Here is a 23,505-nt window from a genome sequence, read left to right on the forward strand (position 1 = left end):
AAACTGTAATATTCTTTTTTTTTACTCTACCTGTCATGACCTGCTCGTATTATCCTCGTGTGTGCCACGCCCCCTTATTAACCATGTGTTCTACCCCGATTGTAACCAGCTGTTTTCTGTCAGTTTGAATAGTCCTGTGTATTTAATCTGCGTTCAAGTCTGTTTCCCCAGCCCGGTCATTGGCGTTGCCTACCGTGTGTGCCTTGCCTTGTCGCTTTGTTTAAATAAACCTCGTTTCCTGGATTCCCGTCTGCTTGCTCCTGATTCCCCTTTCCCTACTGCTCACAGTCGTCGCAGTACCTTGATCACCCTATTTTGTCTTGCAGTGACCTACCTACTTCTGGCTAGCTACCTGAGGCCAATGTGGCATGCAAGGAAAATATGACGGGAAGAAGAAAGTCATTTTCTCTCAATGACAAATATAGCCTCATCAAAGCTTATGACTTCCATGCTTATCGCTTCTATAAAACTGAATTTAATAAACATAAGGATATGACGAATTCATGCAGATTACTAACTTCTGGCCGTCACAATTCTGGCTCATACAATTGTGGGCGTAAATAAATGTCCACATAGTGCTGAAACTCCGGCATCCATTACGTATGCCCTACAATGACATACAGTATGTTGCTGTCATAATAAACTTAACTTAAATGAGACGGTCAGTATGATTTTCTGGAGAACAAATAATCACATAGATTAATCAAACCATCAGTAAAATAGTTGATAAATTAACCTACAGAAAAATATTGTTGTAAGTGGCTGCCCTAATCGCATCGCTATATCATTGAAATAGCGATATGACACTTTCTATCACAAAAAAATGTATGCTAGTGTTATCGTGGACGATTGATATGGCACAACCTTATTGCTAATACTTAAAGTCCATCCATCCATCTTCCAAACCGCTTATCCTACTGGGTCGCGGGGGGTCCGGAGCCTATCCCGGAAGCAATGGGCACGAGGCATGGAACAACCCAGGACGGGGGGCCAGCTCATCACAGGGTACACTCACACACCATTCATACACACATGCATTCCTACGGGCAATTTAGCAAGTCCAATTAGCCCCAGCATGTCTTTGGACTGTGGGGGGAAACCGGAGTACCTGGAGGAAACCCCACGACGACATGGGGAGAACATGCAAACTCCATGCACATGTGACCCAGGCGGAGACTCAAATCTGGGTCCGAGAGGTGGTGTGAGGCAACAGTGCCGCCCCATACTTAGTACATGTACAATATAATAATCTATGCCACAAGTGTGTCTGCTGGGCTGTGGCACGAGTAAATGGTGTCCTGTAGTTGTGTTCTGGGCATACAGCAGCTCTGGATATAACGGATTTTGGATATAATGGACTGTTTTGCCAGGTCCCTTGAAGTTATAACGTTATAACTGGATTTACTGTAGTTAAATATCGCGCACCTCGTTATCTTTGTTACACGTCTCTGCTCCCTCCCCCAACCCGGCTTGTAAGAGAGAAACAAGCTCAGGGCTGCCACTAATTCAGCGGGATGGTGAGTTGTATTTTTACACACTTTGTTTTTAGTTGTTTCTATATCGGTCCGTGAAAATATTGTTTTACATGAAATTGTTTCATGGTACAAAAAAGGTTGGGGACCGTTGTGAATTTTTGCACGTCACAAGACGGCCCCCAACCAGTCTGGGGAAATGATAACGGAATAAAACCGGCCCATGGTGGCAAAAAGGTTGGGGACCACTGCTCTACAGATACCTATGCAAAACAATCATTAAACTTATTAACTATATCAATTTCACTTTTAATAATAAGACTCTTTCAATCCTGCAGATTAGTGATTTTAGCTTTTAGAGCTCTTTTAGAGTCTTATAAGAAGACTGGACAAAAATAAGAAGATGCCCATGCTTGCAAGTCTCCTGCACCACCCTCTGTCCGACAAAAGACGTTGCAGGAGAGTTGAGGTGAGCAAGCAGCAGGCACACAGGCAAATACGGGGCAAAACTGGGGTTTATTCCTGAAATGGGGGCAGGAGACGCTACACCACACCATAAGCACAACAAACTACAATGACGGACAGGGGAAACGAGTCAGACCAGGACTTAAATACACAGAGACTAATCAAAGTAAGCGGACAAAGCTGGAGACGATCAGGGAGGTACAGGTGGGTAATCAGGGGGCGTGGCACACACGAGGAGCGGATGCGCCAGGCATGACAGAGCCCCCCCCCAAAGGCTCGCTTCACCGGGCGCGCCCAGGAGGAGGCGATGGATGGGACGAGGGAAACGGGACCTGGAACAGAAGAACAAAAAGCCGTTAACGAGGGACAGGGAACAGGACGGACAGACAGAACTGGCACAAAGACAGGAAATGGGACAGGATCTGACAGAGGACAGGGAACGCGGACAGACAGAGAAGGAAAGGGGACACAGAGGGAACAGGCGGGACACAAGGGCCAGGAGTGAACGGAGGGAATACAGGAGGATGAGGAGCCGGGACGGGAGGAACAAAGGGACGAGGAACGAAGAGAGGAGGGACAGAGACAGGAGGAACAAAGATGGGAGCGGAGGGAGAGAAGGAGGGGGAATAAAGGGGATCCCGAGGGAGCCCCAGCAGGCGACGGGAGGCCAGAGCCAGAGGGGACCCTGGAGGGGCCGAGGAGACAGGGCGAGGGACCGACGAAGGGGCAGAGGAGGGAGCTGGAGGGAGAGCCAGGGAAGGGGACGAGGGAGCCGGAGGGGACCTGGGCGAAGGCAAGGTGAGGGGGGGAGCCACCGTTGGGGAGCCCGCAGAAGCCCGATGAGACGCCAGAGGAGGGAGCGAGGCCGGGGGACGAGGCCGCGGGCAGAGAAGGCGGCGGCTCGGGCTCCGGGGCCGCGGGAGCTGCTGCAGGCAGTGGGGGCGCCTGCTCCGTGGCTGCAGGCTGTAGGAGCGGCGCAGGTGGCGACTCGGGCTCTGGGGCCGCAGGGGGCGGGACCGGCAAGTCCCGTGCGGGCAGGACGGGCGTGGCCCCTTTAAGACTCCGGGGTACACGCGGGATGGCATCCCGCACTGTGCTGGCCCCCTTATTGGCCAGCCGGTTGAGCCGGAAGACATACCGCTTTAGGGGCGGTGGCAGGTCGGCAGCGGCTGGGTGCTCTCCCCTTGCGGGGAAAGCTGCCTGCGTGGGCAGCTTGGCAGCGATGGGGGTGACGTTCAGGAAAGCCGGGGAGTCTTCCAGCTCACCCGCTGGGAGGAAAGCAGGAACGAGCGTGCATGCTCCCAAGGTGAGCGTCTGGACGTTCGCCGGCTTCTTTTTCCTCTTTCGCCGTTTGGTGGACACGGTTGCGGGAGGCTGTTTGGCGTCCGACGGGACGGAGGGCTGGAACGCTGCCTCCTCGCTATACGGCGCGTCAAACCCCAGCCTCCTTGCTGTCAGGTGCTGCATCAGCTGGTGGAGGTTGGAGCAGTAGGTTTCTCTTGTCCAGTGCATTTCTTCATTGCTAATAAACAGTGCATATTGAATTGACAAAGGATTCAGTCTATTACAGAAGTAACGCAGTGTACACCCATTTAGTATCCTATACTCTTCATATGTAAAGTATAAATGATGAATATTGGTTACTTGTCAGTTATGTTGATTTTTAAGACCAGCGCATAAGATTAAAAATGATCCTCCTTAAACAAACCTAGAGAAGATCTTTACTTCCTTCATGTTAATTTTGCATCCATAAATGATATGTTGACTGATTTCCTTCTTTGCACAATTGATGATGGTTCCTGCCATCCATCCATTCCATTCCAGCTTCTGGACATGAGGATGAAAGCTCCAGTGCAGTGCATACATGTAGATCTCTTCCTCTGAATTGAGCTGGTCTGTCCTGTCCAGGTTGCAGAACATTGTATAGAAAAGGTCCAGCACTCCTCCAAAGAGATCTCCACAGTCTATTCTAAATAAGTAGAGGAAAACAAGAAAAATACAGACAAGTTGTTGCTGAGGTTGTGTGGTTATCAATGAAAGATAGACAGAAAAGGATAAAACCTGCCATCAAATTAGATTTCCTACAACATTTCATGTTCATAGCTTTTAATACCAGTGAGAGACCACACTAAATACAGAATGAATCTGTATATATTGCTTGTAAAACATTTTCGGTCAAGCTACAGTTTCAGTCGGTTCATATCTAAAAGTAATGAAGATATTATACATTTTTTTCAAAGTTGTATTGCCTCTGGCTGTGTGTGCTGCTGCCAGTAAGATGGGAATTCCTGTTCAGGCCTCTGGTCGACACCATGAAGCGTGCAACTTCAATATTTTCTTTGACCAAGTCAGACCTTTCTCATGAGGGCTCCCCGTAGATGCTGCTTCATGATCATCATCGTTTAAGCTTCGTTATTCCTTGCATCATTAAGGTAAACAATAAGACGACTAAAGCCATAGATTCCTCCATAGACTGCAATTTGCCATCTGTAATATGCAAAATTATAACCAAACTGCATCTGCTTATGTAGAGGTCTTAAGCTTCTCCAGTTTAAACAATAGTATGCAAGCACGTGTTACATGTAGGACTGGGCGATATGGGAAAAATCTCTTGATATTTTTTTTATCAGCCAATATTGATATATGTCATGATATGATTCAAATTCAAATACCTTTTTATTGTATGTTTATATTTGTAGCATCACCATTTAAACTGTAAAAAAAATATATAATTTTTTATATGGACACAAGCATTGTGCTTATTTAGTTTAAGTTCTTTCTTTGTATTATTTGTTTTTAAACTATTTACCTTTTCTAAATGACCTGATTTGAGTATCCTTTTTTATTTCTTAAATCCAATTTTATTAATTCTATCTATCTATCTACATTTTCTATATATACACACACTCACATATATGTACACTGTGCATATATGTGTGTGTGTGTGTATACACATATATATATATATATATATATATATATATATATATATATATATATCCATCCATACATTTTCCAAACTGCTTATCCTACTGGGTCGCGTGGGGTCCGGAGCCTATCCTGGAAGCAATGACCACGAGGCAGGGATCTACCCAGGATGGGGGGCCAGCCCGTCGCAGGGCACACTCACACACCATTCACTCACACATGCACTCCTACGGGCAATTTAGCAACTCCAATTAGCTCACATATGTCCCAGGCTTCGCTGGCTTTGAACGCAGTAATTCACAGTAACAGAAAACGCAGATCCGACTGTGCCATGAACTGTAAGACAGTCTTTTACGACATGAGACCTATCCAGCAGCAACATGTCGACTTTCCGAGTGCGCATGGGTACGCATTCTTGGAACAGAATGACTTAAGACAGATCGTGCAGCACTGTCAGTACCCTTTGCGTGCTGGCTGCACAATCTGTCTTAAGTCATCTTGCTCTCGCGAGGTTTTTGTACCATATGACATGGTGACATGTGGTGACGTTTTGCAGTGCCAGACAAAAAAATCTAACCATGATGCATTGCATCAGGACCAGAATGCATTGCTTTAAGACAGCGCTGTAAGTGGCTGCATGAAGTTGAACGCACCTTATTTTTTTCTTGTTGCCAATAGCAACCTATGACCACACATAAGATTGGTGACAGAGAACATTTGGAATCAACACCGGGGGCATTTCAGATTTCAGCACAGACGGTTTGATTGTTACACTCTGGCAATAGCATCAAGATAAGTGTTATTAGCCCAATAAATCATGAAAACGAGGTTTAACATTTTCTACATGAAGTGCAGGGAGATTATCAGTCAATGTGTATGATTTAGTGTTGTTTTGTGCTATAGTATAGGCTGAAACCTGTGGTTATCAAAAACAAAATGCGGTAATCGTAAGTATTAACAGGAATGTTAAATCTGCATTTGCATGATTTCAGAAACTACTGAGAGGTATGAAGAGAAAGGATGACATCACTAGTTTCTTACACACAAAGAGGAGGGATCAGGGAGGAAAAGCAGACGTAGTTGCGGATGGCGAAAGAGGAGAAGGAGCAAGAAGAAGAAGATCAAGCTGAGCCAGGGCAAGAAGGTGAAACAGGTAAGCAGCAGAGGAAGTATGAATAGACATACACTCCAAAGCTGAGGTGCTAGGGAGGAGAGACTGCCTGAGTTCCCTGGATTTCATGTGTTTTAACCATATATGGTACATGCAGTATTAGTTAATGTAACACCTGCAAATGTATAAAGAAACGGCTTTGATTTTGCCACCCCAACTGATTTCCATGCCACCCTCATGCCACCCTAAGAAAATTTCTCTAGATCCGCCCTTGTCGGTGAACAAGGGAATGTTAACTGGCTAACTAGCCCCAGGTAGCTTACATGCCCTCCCTTGGGCTGCTTTCCTCACACTGTTCAGTGAGTAAAAGTAGTTTCAGCATGAGGAAGAACAGACTCATAACTTTAACCCTACAGCTAAGATAATTGCATATTTCAGCTTAAATGTAGCTTGAATGTTTCCTGGTCAACATTAGACAGAGGAATACTCATAAGCTCTTGATCTGAGCTTCTCCGAAGGGATGTTGAGGCACACTCTTGAGGCTCTTCAGGTGGTGGGCCGCCCTGAAGATGGGCCCCAGTCAGCAGGAGACAGCAGGTCCATCCAAAGCAGACTACAGAAGCAGGGATCAGGAAGAGGAATCCTTGAGATCCTGGGGTCCCCCACACATTATCAAGCAGCACGAAATGGCACTGAATAATAAACGTATATGTCTGACATACTTGTCCTTTTTTAATTCCAAATACTATATTGGGAAATAAAAAATAACCTCCTCCTTTTGCATGCAGATTGAAATATTGTTATTTACATCTAAAATGGAGTAATGGAAGCCCCTAATGTTGAGGTTTTAAGTAAATACTTCCATTAATATTACCTTCAGCAGACCAATTAGAACCAACTTCTATACTGGATTTATCCGTGTGTATGGAGCCACCATTTTCAGAGTTACTGTGTCTTATGTCTGCTGTACAGCCCTGATGTGGTAGCTGCTGAAATCATTCACTGGAGCCAAGCAGAAACAGCAGTGTACTCCAACACCTTAACCTCCAGAAAGAGCCATGCAGCTCAAAGCCACGCAGAGAAAGTGTCGCATCAAAGGAAGTTCAAAATGCCTGATCGTCATGAGAATTTCCCCACAGGGATCAATAAAGTGTTATTATTATATTTCAGGCTTACCTGGATTAAAGGGCATGTTGTTAGTGTATAGTGCTTAGAATGTTTAATTACTCTTATTTTCTTAACTTGTATAATAGATGAGCCATCATATCCTTAATGTGTATTGATATATGCAAAGGGAGGAGAAGGGAACAGACCCAAGGTGCAGAGTAAGAGCTAATGTTGAGCAAAATAGCATTAGAGAAATAAAATTTAAATAAATTCATGGTTTATGTCCATGGTTAATGTCACATTAACTTTATCCAGTCTCCTAGCTGAATATGTTAAGCAGGGTTTCAAGTGGGCTGGAAAGATCTGGAACAGGGTTCTGACACCTTCATTTAATAAATAAATAAATCTTATTGCCAACTTCATACATAAAGTTCAAGAGTTTTTTTCATTTGTTGCATCCTGGCCTTCCTTCCAGTTGATGCCATAAAGATCAGTATTTCCCACACAAAGACTTTGCTTGTAGGGCTCCAGGCTGGGACAATTTATTCACATTTTGAGATCATTTTTGGAGACAGTGTCACTAAATTTTATAAGAAGGTACAGCAGTGCAACTTAACATTTGTTTGTGTTTTGTCTGGAATACTGTTGCTTTTTTAAATACATTCAAAATATCTTATACCTGAGTGTGATATCTGAATGGTATCAAAACATACTTATACAAAACATATACTCTTGAGTACGCGCTGTGTAAAGAAGTGCTTCCTTAAATCCAGTTTGAAATGCTCTCCCGCTAATTTCCACCTATGGCCACGAGTTCATGTATTTGAACTAATGCTGAAGTAACTATTTGGTTAAACAGCATCCAAACCTGTTAGAATCTTATATACCTGGATCATGTCCCCCCTCAGTCTCCTTTGCTTGAGACTGAACAGATTTAGCTCAAGTAACCTTTCCTCGTATGACATTCCTCAAAGACCAGGAATCATTTTTGAATCATAGGTCAACCTAATATTCACTGTGATTCAATGTCAATATAATCAATATCTATATTCTTATCTCAGGTAGGAGGCTGTTCTGGTAAATTGATGAAAATGGGTGAATTTTACCTTGCTGCAGATGTGAACCAATAGAACTTGATTTCTTGTTGTTTCATGACCAATCAGGACTTAGATGTCCTTATAGGGAATTGGCTATTATAGTCTATCAACTGGTTGCTCTTTGTGCTCGGGGCACCTGGTGCCAGAGCGTGACCTGAGCACTTTGCTGGATTGCTTGAATAAAAGAGAACTCTCTCACCAACTGAGAGGTCTGGAGTTTAATTCTAAGTGGCTCAACTAGAGTTATCAGAGAGGTTGATTCATAATTTTCTTACCACACAAGCAGATCAGAATTAACTATCATAGACCAGCATGTAAACAGTTGAATAGGACTGTTGTCTCAGGGTTGCCAACTCTCCCGCATATGGAATTACACACAGTCAGGCCCTCACGCTTAAGCAAGAAGTCCTACAGCAAATCTATATTATTCTGTTATAAACCAAAAGTTAGATACATTAAAAGCATTGGAGTACAGACTAGGTACTGTAATAAATTTATTAAAGACATGTAAAGGTGTGTGAAGACTTGTCTCAAATTGAAAATCTCACACCAACCAGATGACCAAAGTTCTTAACCCTATTGTTTTATTTACCATCAAAACTAGTTTTTTATGTGGCAGTCAAATCTCGTTGCATAAATCAGTAAAATTTAATACAACACATTGACCGTGAGACATACACATTCCAACCAGCCCACACACTTTACTCAGCGAAAGAAATAACGCCTACTAACGTGTCCCCTTATATAGAATTAGTGGATGCGCTGGCATGCGGAGTGGAGCTTCCCGAATAAGGCTGAAGTTGGCTCCTTATTTGCTGCTCCTTACTCAGATTTTCTGATCCACTTTAAATGCTGCGCAGCCGAATGCAATGACGCGATTGCGCCTGTAGAGGGGCTCATTTAGCGAGGGTTACATTCAGAACTTCATTTGGCTTTCGATTCCTATTAACTGAACACGATTATACTGACTTGTTGCCACTTTGAGGAAAGTATATATCTGGGCAGTTTCAGTAATAGTATGTGTGTATTTTATCAGAAAATGAGACAAACGCAGACGTCTCTCCACTCCCAATCAGGCCCAGTAATATGCCCAATCAGGCAAATATGAACTTCTCAGTACACGTCAGGTATGCCACTATATAGGAAAAGTGACATTGTCCTGACCCAGACTGATTTAATACTTTAAAGATCAGATGGAACCAAGGCATGCCATACTATAGCGCACAAAGGTGTGAATGAGAAGCCAGGTTTCCATGCTCATTTTAATACATTAAATCAGTCTGGGCCAGGACAATGTGACTTATTCTATATTGCGGAAACCTGACGTGTACTGAGAAGTTCATATTTGCTTGGTTCAGAGAGGTTTAAGGTATTAAAATGCTCCCCCTACATGCGCAATCGCGTCATTGCATTCGGCTGCGCAACATTTAAGGTGGACCAGAGAATCCGAATAAGACGCTGCGAATAATAAATATGACTGGTGTGTGAGTGTGTGTGGGTTTGCCCCCCATCCTGGGTTGTTCCCTGCCTCGTGCCCATTGCTTTCGGGATAGGCTCCGGACCCCCCGCGACGCAGAAGGATAAGCGGTTTGGAAAATGGATGGATGGATGGATGGATGGAATAATAAGCAAGTTACGTGTGATCATGCTGCAAATAATAATACGTAATACGTTATTACATGAATGCGCACACAGATGGAGTGCGGAAAAGGTGGAAGCGTAAGAGCAAGATGAATGCGGTAGGCAGGGGTCCTCGCATTGACAGTGAGACACGCCTTTCTCCCATGATGTAATCTATCTTAAAGGTTTTGATGAAACTTGAGAGCCTTGAATAAAATAAGGCAACAATTTGCACCCACTTTTTGGGAGTAAACATAACTGTTTATTGGAGTAAACTGTTTTTTGTGAAATACACCCAGTTTAAAGAAAATAAATATTTTAAATATTTAACTGTAAAATCTGGAATTCTATACTGTACTGTTTTTTCGCCATACTACCTTTACCAGCATGCTGTGCAGTTTATACATTCCCACCGTTAAGGCAGTTTTTTTTTTCATCTTGGATGGACCAATTACAGTGGAGAAATCCACTTAGCCCGCGAAATCGCGGCGGCAATGAGTCACTTGCTGGAGTGAGGGTGTTCTTTTTGGCGGAGATAACAGGTCTGTCGGCACGTCAAATTTAAAATGGCAAGCAATTTCTTTCGAAAAGCTATGAACCAACTGAGGAACAAGGAGCGACATACTTGCATGCACATTGACTTTAAAATGGCAAGGAATTTTTTTCAGAGAGCTGTAAACCAACTTAGAAACAAAGAGTTTCGGAAGTATCTGAGGAGGTATGTGTATCCAGAGGCGTTTTCAGTTTATTTAAAAATCTAATATGTAAACTTTCCTTGTCGATTGCCATCAGTGCATATAGAGCTTAAACTCTTCGCTTTGTTGTAGATGTAAGCATAAAGTCACTGCTTACATTTGGGTCCATCTTTGCAGAAGTGCTGCTGGTGATCACAGAATTGCACTTATAATTTTTTTGTTTGTTTTCTTTGACTTTCCGAGATCTAAATGTGCCTGTTGGGAAAATCCTTACAACAAAAGCACGGCAAGAAAGTCACAAACTGATTTTTTGTTAATATACATGTAATTTTATCACTACTGTTTAATAATCTCACACTAATATATTGTAAGAATCCTCCGGAATTTCTTTAATGGTACCTTCACCCTGCTGCATGTTAGATCAGCTCTGTGTTTTATTGTTTGATTTCAGCACTTCTGGGGACCAGTAATAAATTGGGGTCTGCCCATGGTCGCAGTCAGCAATATGAGGAAGACCCCCGACATCATTAGTGGTCGAATGACCTTCGGTAAGAGGCAGAGGGCTCACCTTCCATCTATATGAGCGTCCACTGGGTCACTCGGGACTCCAGAGGGACTTTTTAAAGGTTTTAAGCTGGTTGCTCTTCTTCTTTCTGGCCTCTGACCCCTGCATGATCTTTTTCCGTGATCTAAATGTGCCTGTTGTGAAATCATTCCAACAAAAGCACGGTAAGAAAGTCACAAACTGATTTTTTTGTTAATATAAGTATAATTTTATGACTACTGTTTAATAATCTCACACTGATGTGTTGTAAGAATCCTCTGGAATTTCTTTAATGGTACAGTCGAACCTCGTTACTACGTACAAGACGGGATATCAAAAACATGTACGTTATAAGCATAGAACGTTGTAACCACTTAGTGCAAGATGGATGAAAGAACTCACGAAATATCCATGTAAATGATAAAACTTTAATAGAACAGACCCTTAAATTGACTACAAAACAAACGAACACATTATTACTTGTTAAATAATTTGACAAAGCTCATTTGGATCCTTGAAATTTTCCTTAAATTACTCACGATTACTTAGTGCCGGCCGGCGATAAACGGCAACGAAAATACACAACGGCTGGTCAAAATGGATTTTTAAAATAAACATTTGCATCCAAATTGGCATTTGGCTTGAAAATATTAATGAAATATTGGTCAAATTAAATCATAAAACCCTTTACTTCCATTATTATTCTGAATTCACAATTACCGACATGACCGGTATTTCACAAGGTTTAATAAACAAAGAATACGCACACAACACTTAAGCCATTACTACGCAGTCCAGTAACGATCGGTCAAGGCAACTCATTTAACGCCAAGCAACGCAACAGACAAATGTGCATTGTCCGGCGAAGATCAGGTAGATACAGGTAGATGTAGCGACACAAGTTGTGGTGGGCGGGGAGAGCGCTGTACGTTGGAAGGATGGTTAGTTTTCGTATTTCCTCTAGAAATTTGGATGTTGTATCGAAGTTTACGCTGTAAGGGTGTACGCTGTAAACTGGCTGCTATTGGAATAATACATAGGCTAAAAACGGGAATTAGAAACCTGTACATTGAAAAGGTGAAAACGTTGTATCCGGGGTACGTAGTAACGAGGTTCGACTGTACCTTCACCCTGCTGCATGTTAGATCAGCTGTGTTTTATTGTGTGATTTCAGCACTTATGGAGACCTCATTAACTGAGGTCTGCCCAAAGCAGCGATGAGTGATATGAAGAACAGCCCTGAGGTCATCAGTGGCCGAATGACCTTCGGTAAGAGGCAGAGGGCTCACCTTCCATCTGTGTGAGCGTCCACTGGGTCACTCGGGACTCCAGAGAGACTTTTTAAAGGAGGTTTAAGCCTGTGAAACTAATCCAAACTAATCCTCATCAAATACAAGTAGGCTGCCACCAGGGCTTCAAACCGGCTCACTGTCCATTCAAAGGCTCCTGTAATATATTAAAAAGGACAATTCACCCTAAAACTGAGAAAAGGGGGCCGTTCAGCTCCAAAATCAGGCATCTCCCAGTGCAATGAACTAGATGGTTAGATATCACTAAATCCTTTAAAAAAATCCTTCAGTTTTAGGGTGAACTGTGCTCTTTACATATCATTGGTAAATGGGCACAGCTGATACAGGCTGGCCGGCTCATCAGATACAAGTAGGCCCCTGCCAGGCTCCCTCCAGTATATTTAAATCACCCCTCATCTGTTGATTAATGCCATATTACTGCTCGACATAGCATTTGCAGCCGGCAGCCAGGCAATAATTCAGCCAGCTTTTCTATCAGTCAGATCCTTCCTGAAATGTCAGACATGTTTTTTTCAAATCATTTAAATTTGTTTGTAGTCGGTTATTGTGAAACTGTACCCTAAAGCATTAGTCTTGTCACGCCCACAGGCGGGCACCACAAGCTGTAGAGTATTATGCTTAACGAGAGGGTGGATAAAAAGAGCCAAGTCGCAACAGCCAAACGCGAAGTATTGCGCTAATGATTTATAGCCTTGCCAAGCACTTTCTTGTCTATCGTCTTACCCGAACTCCTAACCTGATCTGTTTGCCCCGTGTATTTGCCTTACCTGTTTTTCCTTCCCGTTCCAGACCCGTTCCCGCACCTGACCCGTTTTCCCCACCGAGCCCAGCACATCCCGTCCCCGTACCCCTGTGTGGTCCTGTCCCGTACCTCCGTGTCGGATTGCTTCCCCGGATTACGACCTACCTGCCTGTCCCTCGACCTTGCCTTTCGCCTTTCCCTTCTGGTAAAATAAAGCATATGTGGGCTTGCATCTCTGGATCCGTGCCTTTCTGTTCTAGTTTCCCTGACAAGTCTCATTTTAAATGTTGTAAACTTTATTTTGAAATTGATTGATTTCACACCGTTCCCCGAATGGTTTCCTTTCTCTTCCTTCAAGTCTGGTTCTGTACTTGCAATAATAAATATTATATATGTAAACATTATAAATGTGTTGATAAAACATCTAAATGTTGTTAAAATTTGAGAATATATTTTATGCATGATATTTGAAAAACAGTCAAATTTGCAGCCAGCTTATTTAACTTATCACAAATAATAAGCTATTTGGGTTTGCTGGCAGAATTCTTTTTACTGGAGCTAAGGGGCATAACCCTAACCCATACCATTACCTCTCCTCCAGCATCCGTGACAGTTAAAACAATGTAGTCAGGCAGGTAATGTTCTCCTGGCATGTACCAAACACAGACTCTTCTGTCAGACTTCCAGACAGAAAAGTGTGAGTGGTCCCTCCCCAGAACATGTTTCCACTGTTGCCGTCCAGTGGTAACATACTTTACACCACTCCGTGATATGAGCTTTGCATGCAGCTGTTCAGCCATGGAAGCCCATTTCATGAAGATCCTGGCACACAGTTTTCTTGTTGGGATTTTGAATTTTTTAGTACTATGCACCTCAGCATTCTGCAAGCTCAGCATTATTGCTATACGTGATCTGAATCATATCTTTCAGGGAAGAAATCTCGCAAACTTTTTAATTGCCACGGTGTCACCCTATGACAGTACCACACTTGAATTCATTGAGTTCTTCAGAATGACCCATTCATTCACAAATGTTTGTAAACCTGACTACATGGCTAGGTGCTTGATTTTGGTGATGGGTTTGAATGAAACACCTTTATTCAGTGATTCAGAAGTGTGTCCCAAAACTTTTGTCCATATGGTATTTCTGGGTATAACCGTGTAATACCCACTTAAATCACAATGATTAGACATTTGTACTTGAAGACCAGGTTTTAGTTTTAGCAACAGATAATTTCCAAACTAATACTTAATTTTAGTAAATCGATGGATTTGGTCTTATATAACCGACATATTTAATAGTAGTAGGCAATACAGTATATAATTTTTGATACCGTCCAAATATCACACTCAGATATGAAGTATTTTGACTGTATTCTAAAAAGCAACAATTTTACCAGACACAAAACAAATGGTAACTCCAGTGAATGATTTCAGCAGCTACCACATCAGGGCTGTACAGCAGACATAACACACAGTAACTCTGAAAATGGTGGCTCCATACACACGGATAAATCCAGTATAGAAGTTGGTTCTAATTGGTCTGCTGAAGGTAATATTAATGGAAGTATTTACTTAAAACCTCAACATTAGGGGCTTCCATTACTCCATTTTAGACGTAAATAACAATATTTCATTCTGTATGCAAAAGGAGGAGGTTATTTTTTATTTCCCAATATAGTATTTGGAATTAAAAAAGGACAAGTATGTCAGACATATACGTTTATTATGCAGTGCCATTTCGTGCTGCTTGATAATGCGTGGGAGACCCCAGGATCTCAAGGATTCCTCTTCCTGATCCCTGCTGCTGTAGTCTGCTCTGGATGGACCTGCTGTCTCCTGCTGACTGGGGCCCATCTTCAGGGCGGCCCACCACCTGAAGAGCCTTAACAGTGTGCCTCAACATCCCTTCGGAAAAGCTCAGATCAAGAACTTATGAGACCAACCCGGTGTCTCCGCTGGGGGGGGCACTGACTAGGGGTTAGCTGGCTTGTATTCCTCTGTCTAATGTTGACCAGGAAACATTCAAGCTACATTTAAGCTGAAATATGCAATTATCTTAGCTGCAGGGTTAAAGTTATGAGTCTGTTCTTCCTCATGCTGAAACTACTTTTACTCACTGAACAGTGTGAGGAAAGCACACGCCGACCTCGGGCTGGTTGAGCCAGTACATGACCTCCAGCGGGCTCTCGGCTCGCTGTGGTGAGTCTTCAGGGTGGTCTGTCATTCTGTAACGATCCATGTCGAGCGAGCAAGTAGGAAGCGGGGAATCACGAGTTGGGCAGGCTTTGATTCAGAAGACGGGCACACGTGGTAAATGAGGGGGCGTGGCACAGACAAGGAACAGGCGAGCAGGGTGTGACACTCAGCGTGAGAAATATAAGGTGTAGCATGTGAACGTGTGAACTGGTTGAAATACATGAGACTTGAGAGCCCTGATAATAACAGTTGGCAACTTGGTGAAACAAAAACATGCCGCACTAGTACAGTTAGTGCATAAACAGCTTAACTCCAGACATGAAAAAAGAATCATCTCAGCGGTTAAACAACGAGAGAAAATAAAGAATTAACTCACTTTCACACACACAGGGAGCCTTTAAGGAAACAAGCAGGCAGTAGAGACAGAGGGCAATGAGGAATACTCTGAAAACTTTTTTTTAGTTTGGCAGCTTATAAAAACTTAAAATCCGAAACAGATCAAAATAATACATATAAACCTTTACTTTACTCTCAATTTTTTGTTTGACACACCAAAAAACAACACACAGAAAAGTAGGTTGTAAGACTACTACAAGTAGATCTGAGGACAGTAGATGTTAGCCACAGCCAGATCCTTCTCATTCCCATCATTCCAGGAATATTTAGATCCTAGAAAAGCAGAACAGAGAAAATGTTGCAAAAAGCCTGCGTGAGAAGGACTGTCTTTTTACTTTTGCTCCAGGTTGTCACGGTCCATTTTTGTGGGGCTGCCCTTGAGCAGCACTAAATCCTCCCCTTACATGATGGAGGCTGTCAACTTCAAGCCCAAAGCCTCTGCCACCAGCTTCTCATCAAAGGTGGAGAGCTCGCCAAGGCCCAGGTTCTTCTCAATTCCATGTCTCCTAAGGAGGAGAGGGGTGGAGAAGTATTTGCACTTTCCTCAGACCTCAGAAACACACACTCCACACCCCCTCTTTGTCATTCATAGCATCCAGCAGAGAGAATGTGAATCCAGCCCCTGCATATGCCATCCAGAGTGTGGCAGAGCCTGCCCCAGCCTTGGCCTCCACAATCTCAGTGCCTGCCTCCTGGATACGGCCCATAAGGGTAGCAAGCATATTGGCAGAGAACTCAAATTTGGGAGCACAATGGAACATGAGAGGATTGATGGTCTTTCCTGCATGGCCACCAACCACGGAAACATTGACGCAAGCTGGATCCAGACCTTTGGTTTCAGCCACAAAGGTATTAGCTCAGACAATGTACAAAGTCATGACACCAAACACTCGGTTGGGGTTGTAAACTCCATGCTTCTTCAGAACATCTGAGGCAATGAGAATAGTAGAGTTTACAGGGTTGGTTCAGGGCACTTGCAGACACAGGCATCAGCCAGGGTGGCCATGATGGTGGTGTTGGTGTTAAAGAGATCATCGTGAGTCATTCTGGGCTTTCTGTGCATTCCAGCAGGAATTAGCACAACTTCACTCCCCTTCAGAGCAGCATTGAATTGATCTAGGCCGATGTAGCCAGTGACCTGGGATCTGGTCTCAATGTGACTAAGGTCAGCAGCAACACCGGGAGTGTAGATAATATCATAGAGGCAGAACTGGCTTACCAGGGGTCCTGGCCGATGCACCCAACATTGCCACCTTGGCATTGTTCTGGATGGAGGTGGACAAGTTCCGAATGATGATTTGTGCTGATCTTGCAAGGCGGGAAAACATTCTGAGTACTGGTTTGCTGACAAGTTTAAAACAAAACATAAATTATACAGATTCATAGATAATCCTTGCTGTGGAAAATGTCGCTCTGAGATGAACATCTGACAACATTATGATTTAAATTCCGAATGTAGCTTACGTAACTGTTCCAGCATCTCCTTTGAAACAGACCGTAACTAAATGGAAGAATGTCATTTTCTGGACAAAATGCATTTCATGAATGAAAGAAAGTAATTTTGTGGGTGAAATCGATTCTGTGGAATTATGCAATGCCTTTGGAACAACTAAATGCATTTCTTCATTTGCCAAGTCACGAAAGGCACACAGTAGGCATTTCCTGTGGGGAGAGTAGTACCTTTCAATGACCAGAAGGTGGAGCGGCGGCTTTAATTTTGCAGACTCTTGTAATTACATTTCACTTTCATTTAAATGTAATAAAAATGTAATTAAAATAATTAAAAAAAACAAATAGTTCCTGGGCTCATACTTTCACTGTTGTATTACTCATTAGAATCACTGTTTTTATTACATTTTAAATATTTTTCAGCCAAGCCAATGAAAAATCTTGGCGCAGATTCCCTCCTGTTGTAACGAATGCTACTCTGCCACTTTTTCTAGAATAACAATTACACAAGGGTGTCCAGTCTTATCCGCAAAGGGCCGGTGTGTATGCAGGTTTTTGGGGTAATCTGTAGGTCACACCCAGGTGTGAGGACTCTTCAGCCAATTAGTAATCTAAATAGGGAGTTGCAGCGAAGACCCGCAACCACACCTTCGTCTTTATTAACAGTCATTAAACTCCTTGTATTGTTGTTGTTAATATTAATAGTTGCATTTCCCTATTGTTTGCCCATGTCGTGTGTATACCCGGTTTGATCCTCACGTGTTTTTAGCGTGTGTAAATCATCCACTGCATGTGCATCTTGCAGTGCAGCGTCTGTGTATTTGGGTTCGGTACTTGTTGGTAGCCTGTTGTGATTTTTCTGTTTACAATTGAAATCGGGGCATGCTGGTACATGCGCTCTGCCGGTGCTACACTGGCATGAAAAAGGAATCTGGTCCAGGAATATGTTCGTCAAGCGAATTAAGTGCGCGAACCAGTGCATTCTTTTCCACAACATTTTTGGTCGCAAATCAAAAGACCGCAGCATTCATGAACCGCAGGTACGACTGTATGTATATCCATCCATCCATTTTCCAAACCACTGGAATCCTACTGGGTCGCGGGGGGTCTGGAGCCTATCCCAGGAACAATGGGCACGAGGCAGGGAACACCCCAGGATTGGGGGCCAGCCCATCGCAGGGCACACTCACACACCATTCACTCACACATGCACACCTACGGGCAATTTAGCAACTCCAATTAGCCTCTGCATGTTTTTGGACTGTGGGAGGAAACCGGAGTACCCGGAGGAAACCCCACGACGACATGGGGAGAATATACAAACTCCCCACACACGAACCCGGGTCCCAGAGGTGTGAGGCAACAGTGCTAACCACTGTACCACCATGCTGCCCCCTGTATGTATATTTCATCATTAATTTAAGATGAGAATTGCACTGGGGTGTTTCCTCAACAATAAAACAACAAAAAAGACTCCTATAATAAAGTATAGAAAAATATATAATAAAATGTACATAAGGAATTATATAAAGAATATAATATACAAAATTTTCATTAAACATTTAAACATCCCCATGGTGTTGGAGTTACGCCGATTCCACCGGGTCCGTGGATGAGAAGTGATCACCCTGAGGCTTGGATGAGTTGTCCAATAACCTTTTATTCCTTTTATTCCAACAGATTGATCTGGGAACTCTGCGACACACCGTATCCCAACAGAGTTCGACTTCCTTGTTGTTCATGTTTGTCTTATACCCCTTCTACAAGCTGCCTCCGCCCCTGTCCATACTTTTCCATTTTCTGGCAATTTCGCCTTATCTGGTACACCCTGTTGTTCTCCTTTGCCTAGCAACTGTCACCACAGCCTGCGTCAATAGATTAACTTTGGTACGCACAGGGCCTCCCTATATGTCGTTGGTCCCCTGCAGATATTGCTGTCCACAATGGGCACTACTATTCGCTTAATTTTTAACAGAATACATTGAAGAGAATCTGGGTAAGGTGTCCAGTTTCCACACACATGCAGCCTGAGGATGTGCCTAAAGGAGGAAGGAGCAGTGGTTAGATTGTCCAGGACCTCCTCGGGGACTGGGACCGGTGATGGGGGGACTGGAGCTGGGTCAGGGACATGGGCAACAGGGGCAGGAGTCACAGGCACGGGCAGAGCCACGGGTGGAGGCAGAGTGGCCTCGGGCGGAGAAGGGACTGGCGGAGGCAGAGGGGCCTCAGGTGGAGCAGTAGCTGGAGGCGGGGCCGTGGCAGGCGCCTCGGGTGCCGCAGGCACCGCTGACTCTGGGCCAACAAGGGCCGTCGCAGTGGCCAGAGCCTTGCTGGGCGGTGCGGCAGCTGGCAGGAGAGGCAGATCAGGCACGGGCTGGACAGGCAGATCAGGCAGGACAGGTGGGACAGGCACGGGCTCCAGGGTTGCTGCCTCACTAGCAGGCATTGCCCCTTTAAGAGCCCGTGGAACCCGTGGGATAGCGTCCCATACTGCCCTGGCCCCTTTCAGAGCCAGGCGTGTTCCCCGGAAGGGGGAAGCTGCCCGCGAAGGCAACGTCCGAGCTGATTGGGGAGCCCTCCCGATCACTTGCAAGGAGAGAAGCCGGGGAAGAGAGAGCAAGCCCCCAGGATGATCGTTAGGGCTTCCTCCTCTTCTTTCTCCGGCTTGCAGCGGTGGATGGAGGTTGGGCCATTTCCTCATGGTCGGGAGGCAGTACAGCAGCCTCCGCGTAGTACAGCGCTACTGACTGGGCTCGCGGCTCAGTAATCCACTGCATTTGCCTCACTTAGGAGGTCCCCGCTCCGGTTGGCCAAATCACAGGATGCTGGGTCCTCCTGGACCTCCAGGTGAATTAGCCAATAAAGCACCTCCTGCAATAGATCAAGGCGCTGGTCCTCGGCCCGCCGCAGTGCTTCTTTCGGGAGATCATTCATTATGTTGCGATCGGCAGGAAGGATGGGCAGTCAGGAAGTGGGGAAAGGACAAGGCAGGTAGGCAGGATAAAGGAAACCAGGGTTTAGTCACTGAAGACAGGGAAGACGGCGACGAACATCAATGATCTGGAGAATACCGACTTAGACGTGGACTAAATACACCAGACAAGCCGAAATAACAGGAAACAGCTGGGCACAATCGGGGAAGCCCACATGGATGATCAGGAGGCATAATACACACGAGGACACGCAGGTCATGACACTAAGGATGGCATTAAAAGTTTCTTCCAATATTTTAACTCCAAAAGAGCTCTAAAAGCTGAAATCACTAATCATTTAATGATCTTATCCTCATCGGTTAGTATTGATGTCTAGTATTGTCATGCCCTGCTCGTCGGCTCCTCCTGTGTGCCACGCCCCCTGCCTACCCACGTGTGTTTCCCGGATTGTACCCAGCTGTGTCTGATTATTTTCAATCAGTCCTGTGTATTTCAGTCCGTGTCTTACCCGAGTCCTGTGTCCGTCATTGATGTCTCCTGATGTTTGTTTGCGTGAGATCCCCGTATTCACAAATAAACCCCGTTCGTCCCGTATCCTGCCTGCCTGCTTCCTCCTTCCGCACAATCGCCGCTCTCCGCCGCGCTCGCGCACCACGACCCGTGACAGAATGACGGACCTGAAAAAGAAAAGTAAGCGGAGAAGAAGGAGGATCCCGGAGGAGCCGATCCGCCTGGGAGCCTGCTCGCTCTCCAGGCTTTGGATCGCTCCGGAGGAAGAGGTACCCGTCCGGTCTCCAGCCCGGGGGCCGCTCCAGCGAGGTACCTGCCCAGTCTCCATGTTCTGGCCCTCGAGTGAGGACGAGGAGGAAGAGCCCTTCCTCTTCCCTTACCTGGAGCGGGAGCCGGTGTTTTCGCCGTCTGTTTTGGCAGACATTGCGCCACCTCCCGCTGCCACCAGGCGCCAGAGGAGCAAGGAGGAGTCCATCGAATACCCGGACCCACTGCTCATCCCCCCTGCAGCAGCCACCCCGGAGGCGCCGTCCGCGCCTCAACCAGGGAAGACGGCCGACTGCATCTCCCAGTTCTTCGCCCTCCAGGGGCTATTCTGGAGGATCTGGGAGGGACTGGGCACTCCAGTGAGTCCGGAGGCAGAGGACATTATAACGCGGCTCCAGAAGGACTTTGCCGCGTTTACTCCCGCCTCCGACCGGGGGGATCTGGAGAAAATGGCAGAGGGGGTTCGGCAGCTCCTCCAGCTCCAGAGGGCTGCGGACCCCGCTCCCGTGCAGCCGCCATTGCCGGCGGACCCCGCTCCCGTGCAGCCGCCGCCGCCTGCGCAGCCGCCTTCGCAGCCGCCTTCGCTGCCGCCGCCGCCTGCGCAGCCGCCTTCGCTGCCGCCGCCGACTGCGCAGCCGCCTTCGCTGCCTGCTGCAGCTCCCGGGCCGGCGCCCCCACTGCAGCAACCTGCAGCTCCCGGGCAGGCGCCCCCACTGCAGCAACCTGCAGCTCCCGGGCAGGCGCCCCCACTGCAGCAACCTGCAGCTCCCGGGCAGGCGCCCCCACTGCAGCAACCTGCAGCTCCCGGGCCGGCGCCCCCACTGCAGCCGCCGTCTGCAGCTCCCGGGCCGGCGCCCCCACTGCAGCCACCTGCAGCTCCCGGGCCGGCGCCCCCACTGCAGCCACCTCCTGTTCCTGACCGCGCTCCAAGTCCTGACCGCGCTCCTGTCCCTTCTCCCCCTGGGACGGTTTCTCCCTCGCCCCGGCGAACTCGACCCCGACCTGGGGTCATGTCTGTGTCCCGTAAAGGGAGGGGACACAGACGCAGGGCTGGGGTCCCGCCCGCCCTGCCCCCTGGCTCGCCCTGCCTCGCCTGCGCTGGGGCTCGGTTGGCGCCTGCGGGTCCTGGCCCTCCGGGTCGGCTGTCGCCTGCGGGTCCCTCTCCGGTGCCTCGTCGCCCTGACTCGCTCCCCCCTCCGGTGCCTGGTCGGTCGCCGGGGGGCTCCCCGACGGCGGCTCCTCGGTCGCCTGCGGGGCCCCTACCTGCGGCTCGTCGGAGGACGTCGCCGCCTGCGGCGGCTCCCCCCCTCGCCTTCCCTTCGCCCTGGCCCCTTCCAGCTCCCTCGTCCCCTTCCCTGGTGCTCCCTCCTGCTCCCTCCCTGGCCCCTCCGCGGGTCCCTCGCCCTGTCTCCTCTGCCCCTCCGTGGTCCCCTCCGGCTCCGGCCTCCCGGCCGCCTGCGGCCCCTCCGGCTGCCTCCCGTCGCCCGCTGGGGCTCCCACGGGCTCCCCTTTGTTCCCCCGCCTTCTCTCCCTTCTTTCCTGTCTCTGTCCCGCCTGTCTTTGTTCCTCCTCCTGCCTTTGTCCCGCCGTCCTCTGTTCCTGGTCCCTTTGTTCTGCCCCGCTCTGTTCCTGGTTTCCCGTCGTTCCCTCCCGTCACTCCCGCTCCTTTTGTTCCGCCTGTTCCCTCTGTTTCTCCCTTCCTGCTTTGTCTCTCTGCCTTCCCGTCCCTTTGTCAGCTCCTGTCGCACGTCCTGTCGCTTGCCCTGTTTTGTGCCTCGGTCCTGTTTCCCGTCTCTCGTTGATGGTTCTGTTTTTTTTTTGCTCCAGGTCCCGGTTCCCGTGTCCCGTCTGTTGCCTCCTCCCTGGCGCGCCCGGTGAAGCGCGCCTTTGGGGGGGGTTCTGTCATGCCCTGCTCGTCGGCTCCTCCTGTGTGCCACGCCCCCTGCTTACCCACGTGTGTTTCCCGGATTGTACCCAGCTGTGTCTGATTATTTTCAATCAGTCCTGTGTATTTCAGTCCGTGTCTTACCCGAGTCCTGTGTCCGTCATTGATGTCTCCTGATGTTTGTTTGCGTGAGATCCCCGTATTCACAAATAAACCCCGTTCGTCCCGTATCCTGCCTGCCTGCTTCCTCCTTCCGCACAATCGCCGCTCTCCGCCGCGCTCGCGCACCACGACCCGTGACAAGTATTTAGTCTGGTATGAATATTTTTTTGTATTAAAAATGCTAAATATTTTTCTAGGATTTAAATGCAGTATAATGAGCGTTTCAATTTTCACATTAGTTTTAAATTTGCTTGGAATTTACAGTTAGTATTTGCCCGCACTTTAAATATAACACAAGTAATGCAATAAAAAATGACTGTTTTATGTTTAAATGATAATCAATGCCACGCAATTACGTTTATGAGGACATTAAGAGATTCACTGCCTGGTTCTTCCCCAGACTGCTGTCAGAATGTGACTGTAAATATGGAGTCTTGTCAGCCAGTTTGGCTTTCCTCCTGGATTTCTCATAGTCTACTGTAGAGGAATCAAAGTCTGTGCCATTCTTGATTGGAAAAAGAAAACAGGATTGACCCTTCCTCAAATGCTATACCAGTGTTTCCCCTACCATTCTATTAGGGGGGCACCCCGTCCCCCAACGGCACCTCCCGCCC

General features: G+C 46.5%; 1 protein-coding gene across 1 annotated transcript in view; it reads right to left on the bottom strand.

Moving 5' to 3' along the window:
- Positions 1–16,163: 16,163 nt before the first annotated feature.
- Positions 16,164–23,505, bottom strand: part of LOC125720922 (mitochondrial pyruvate carrier 1-like) — a 304,295-nt gene continuing 296,953 nt past the window's right edge. The window contains exon 4 of the mRNA XM_048996845.1: positions 16,164–16,191. Coding sequence (XP_048852802.1) covers positions 16,177–16,191 — 15 coding nt within the window. The 3' untranslated portion in view covers positions 16,164–16,176. The remainder of the gene's footprint in view (positions 16,192–23,505) is intronic.

Source organism: Brienomyrus brachyistius, unplaced genomic scaffold (assembly GCF_023856365.1).
Source record: "Brienomyrus brachyistius isolate T26 unplaced genomic scaffold, BBRACH_0.4 scaffold27, whole genome shotgun sequence".
Classification (NCBI taxonomy): domain Eukaryota; kingdom Metazoa; phylum Chordata; class Actinopteri; order Osteoglossiformes; family Mormyridae; genus Brienomyrus; species Brienomyrus brachyistius.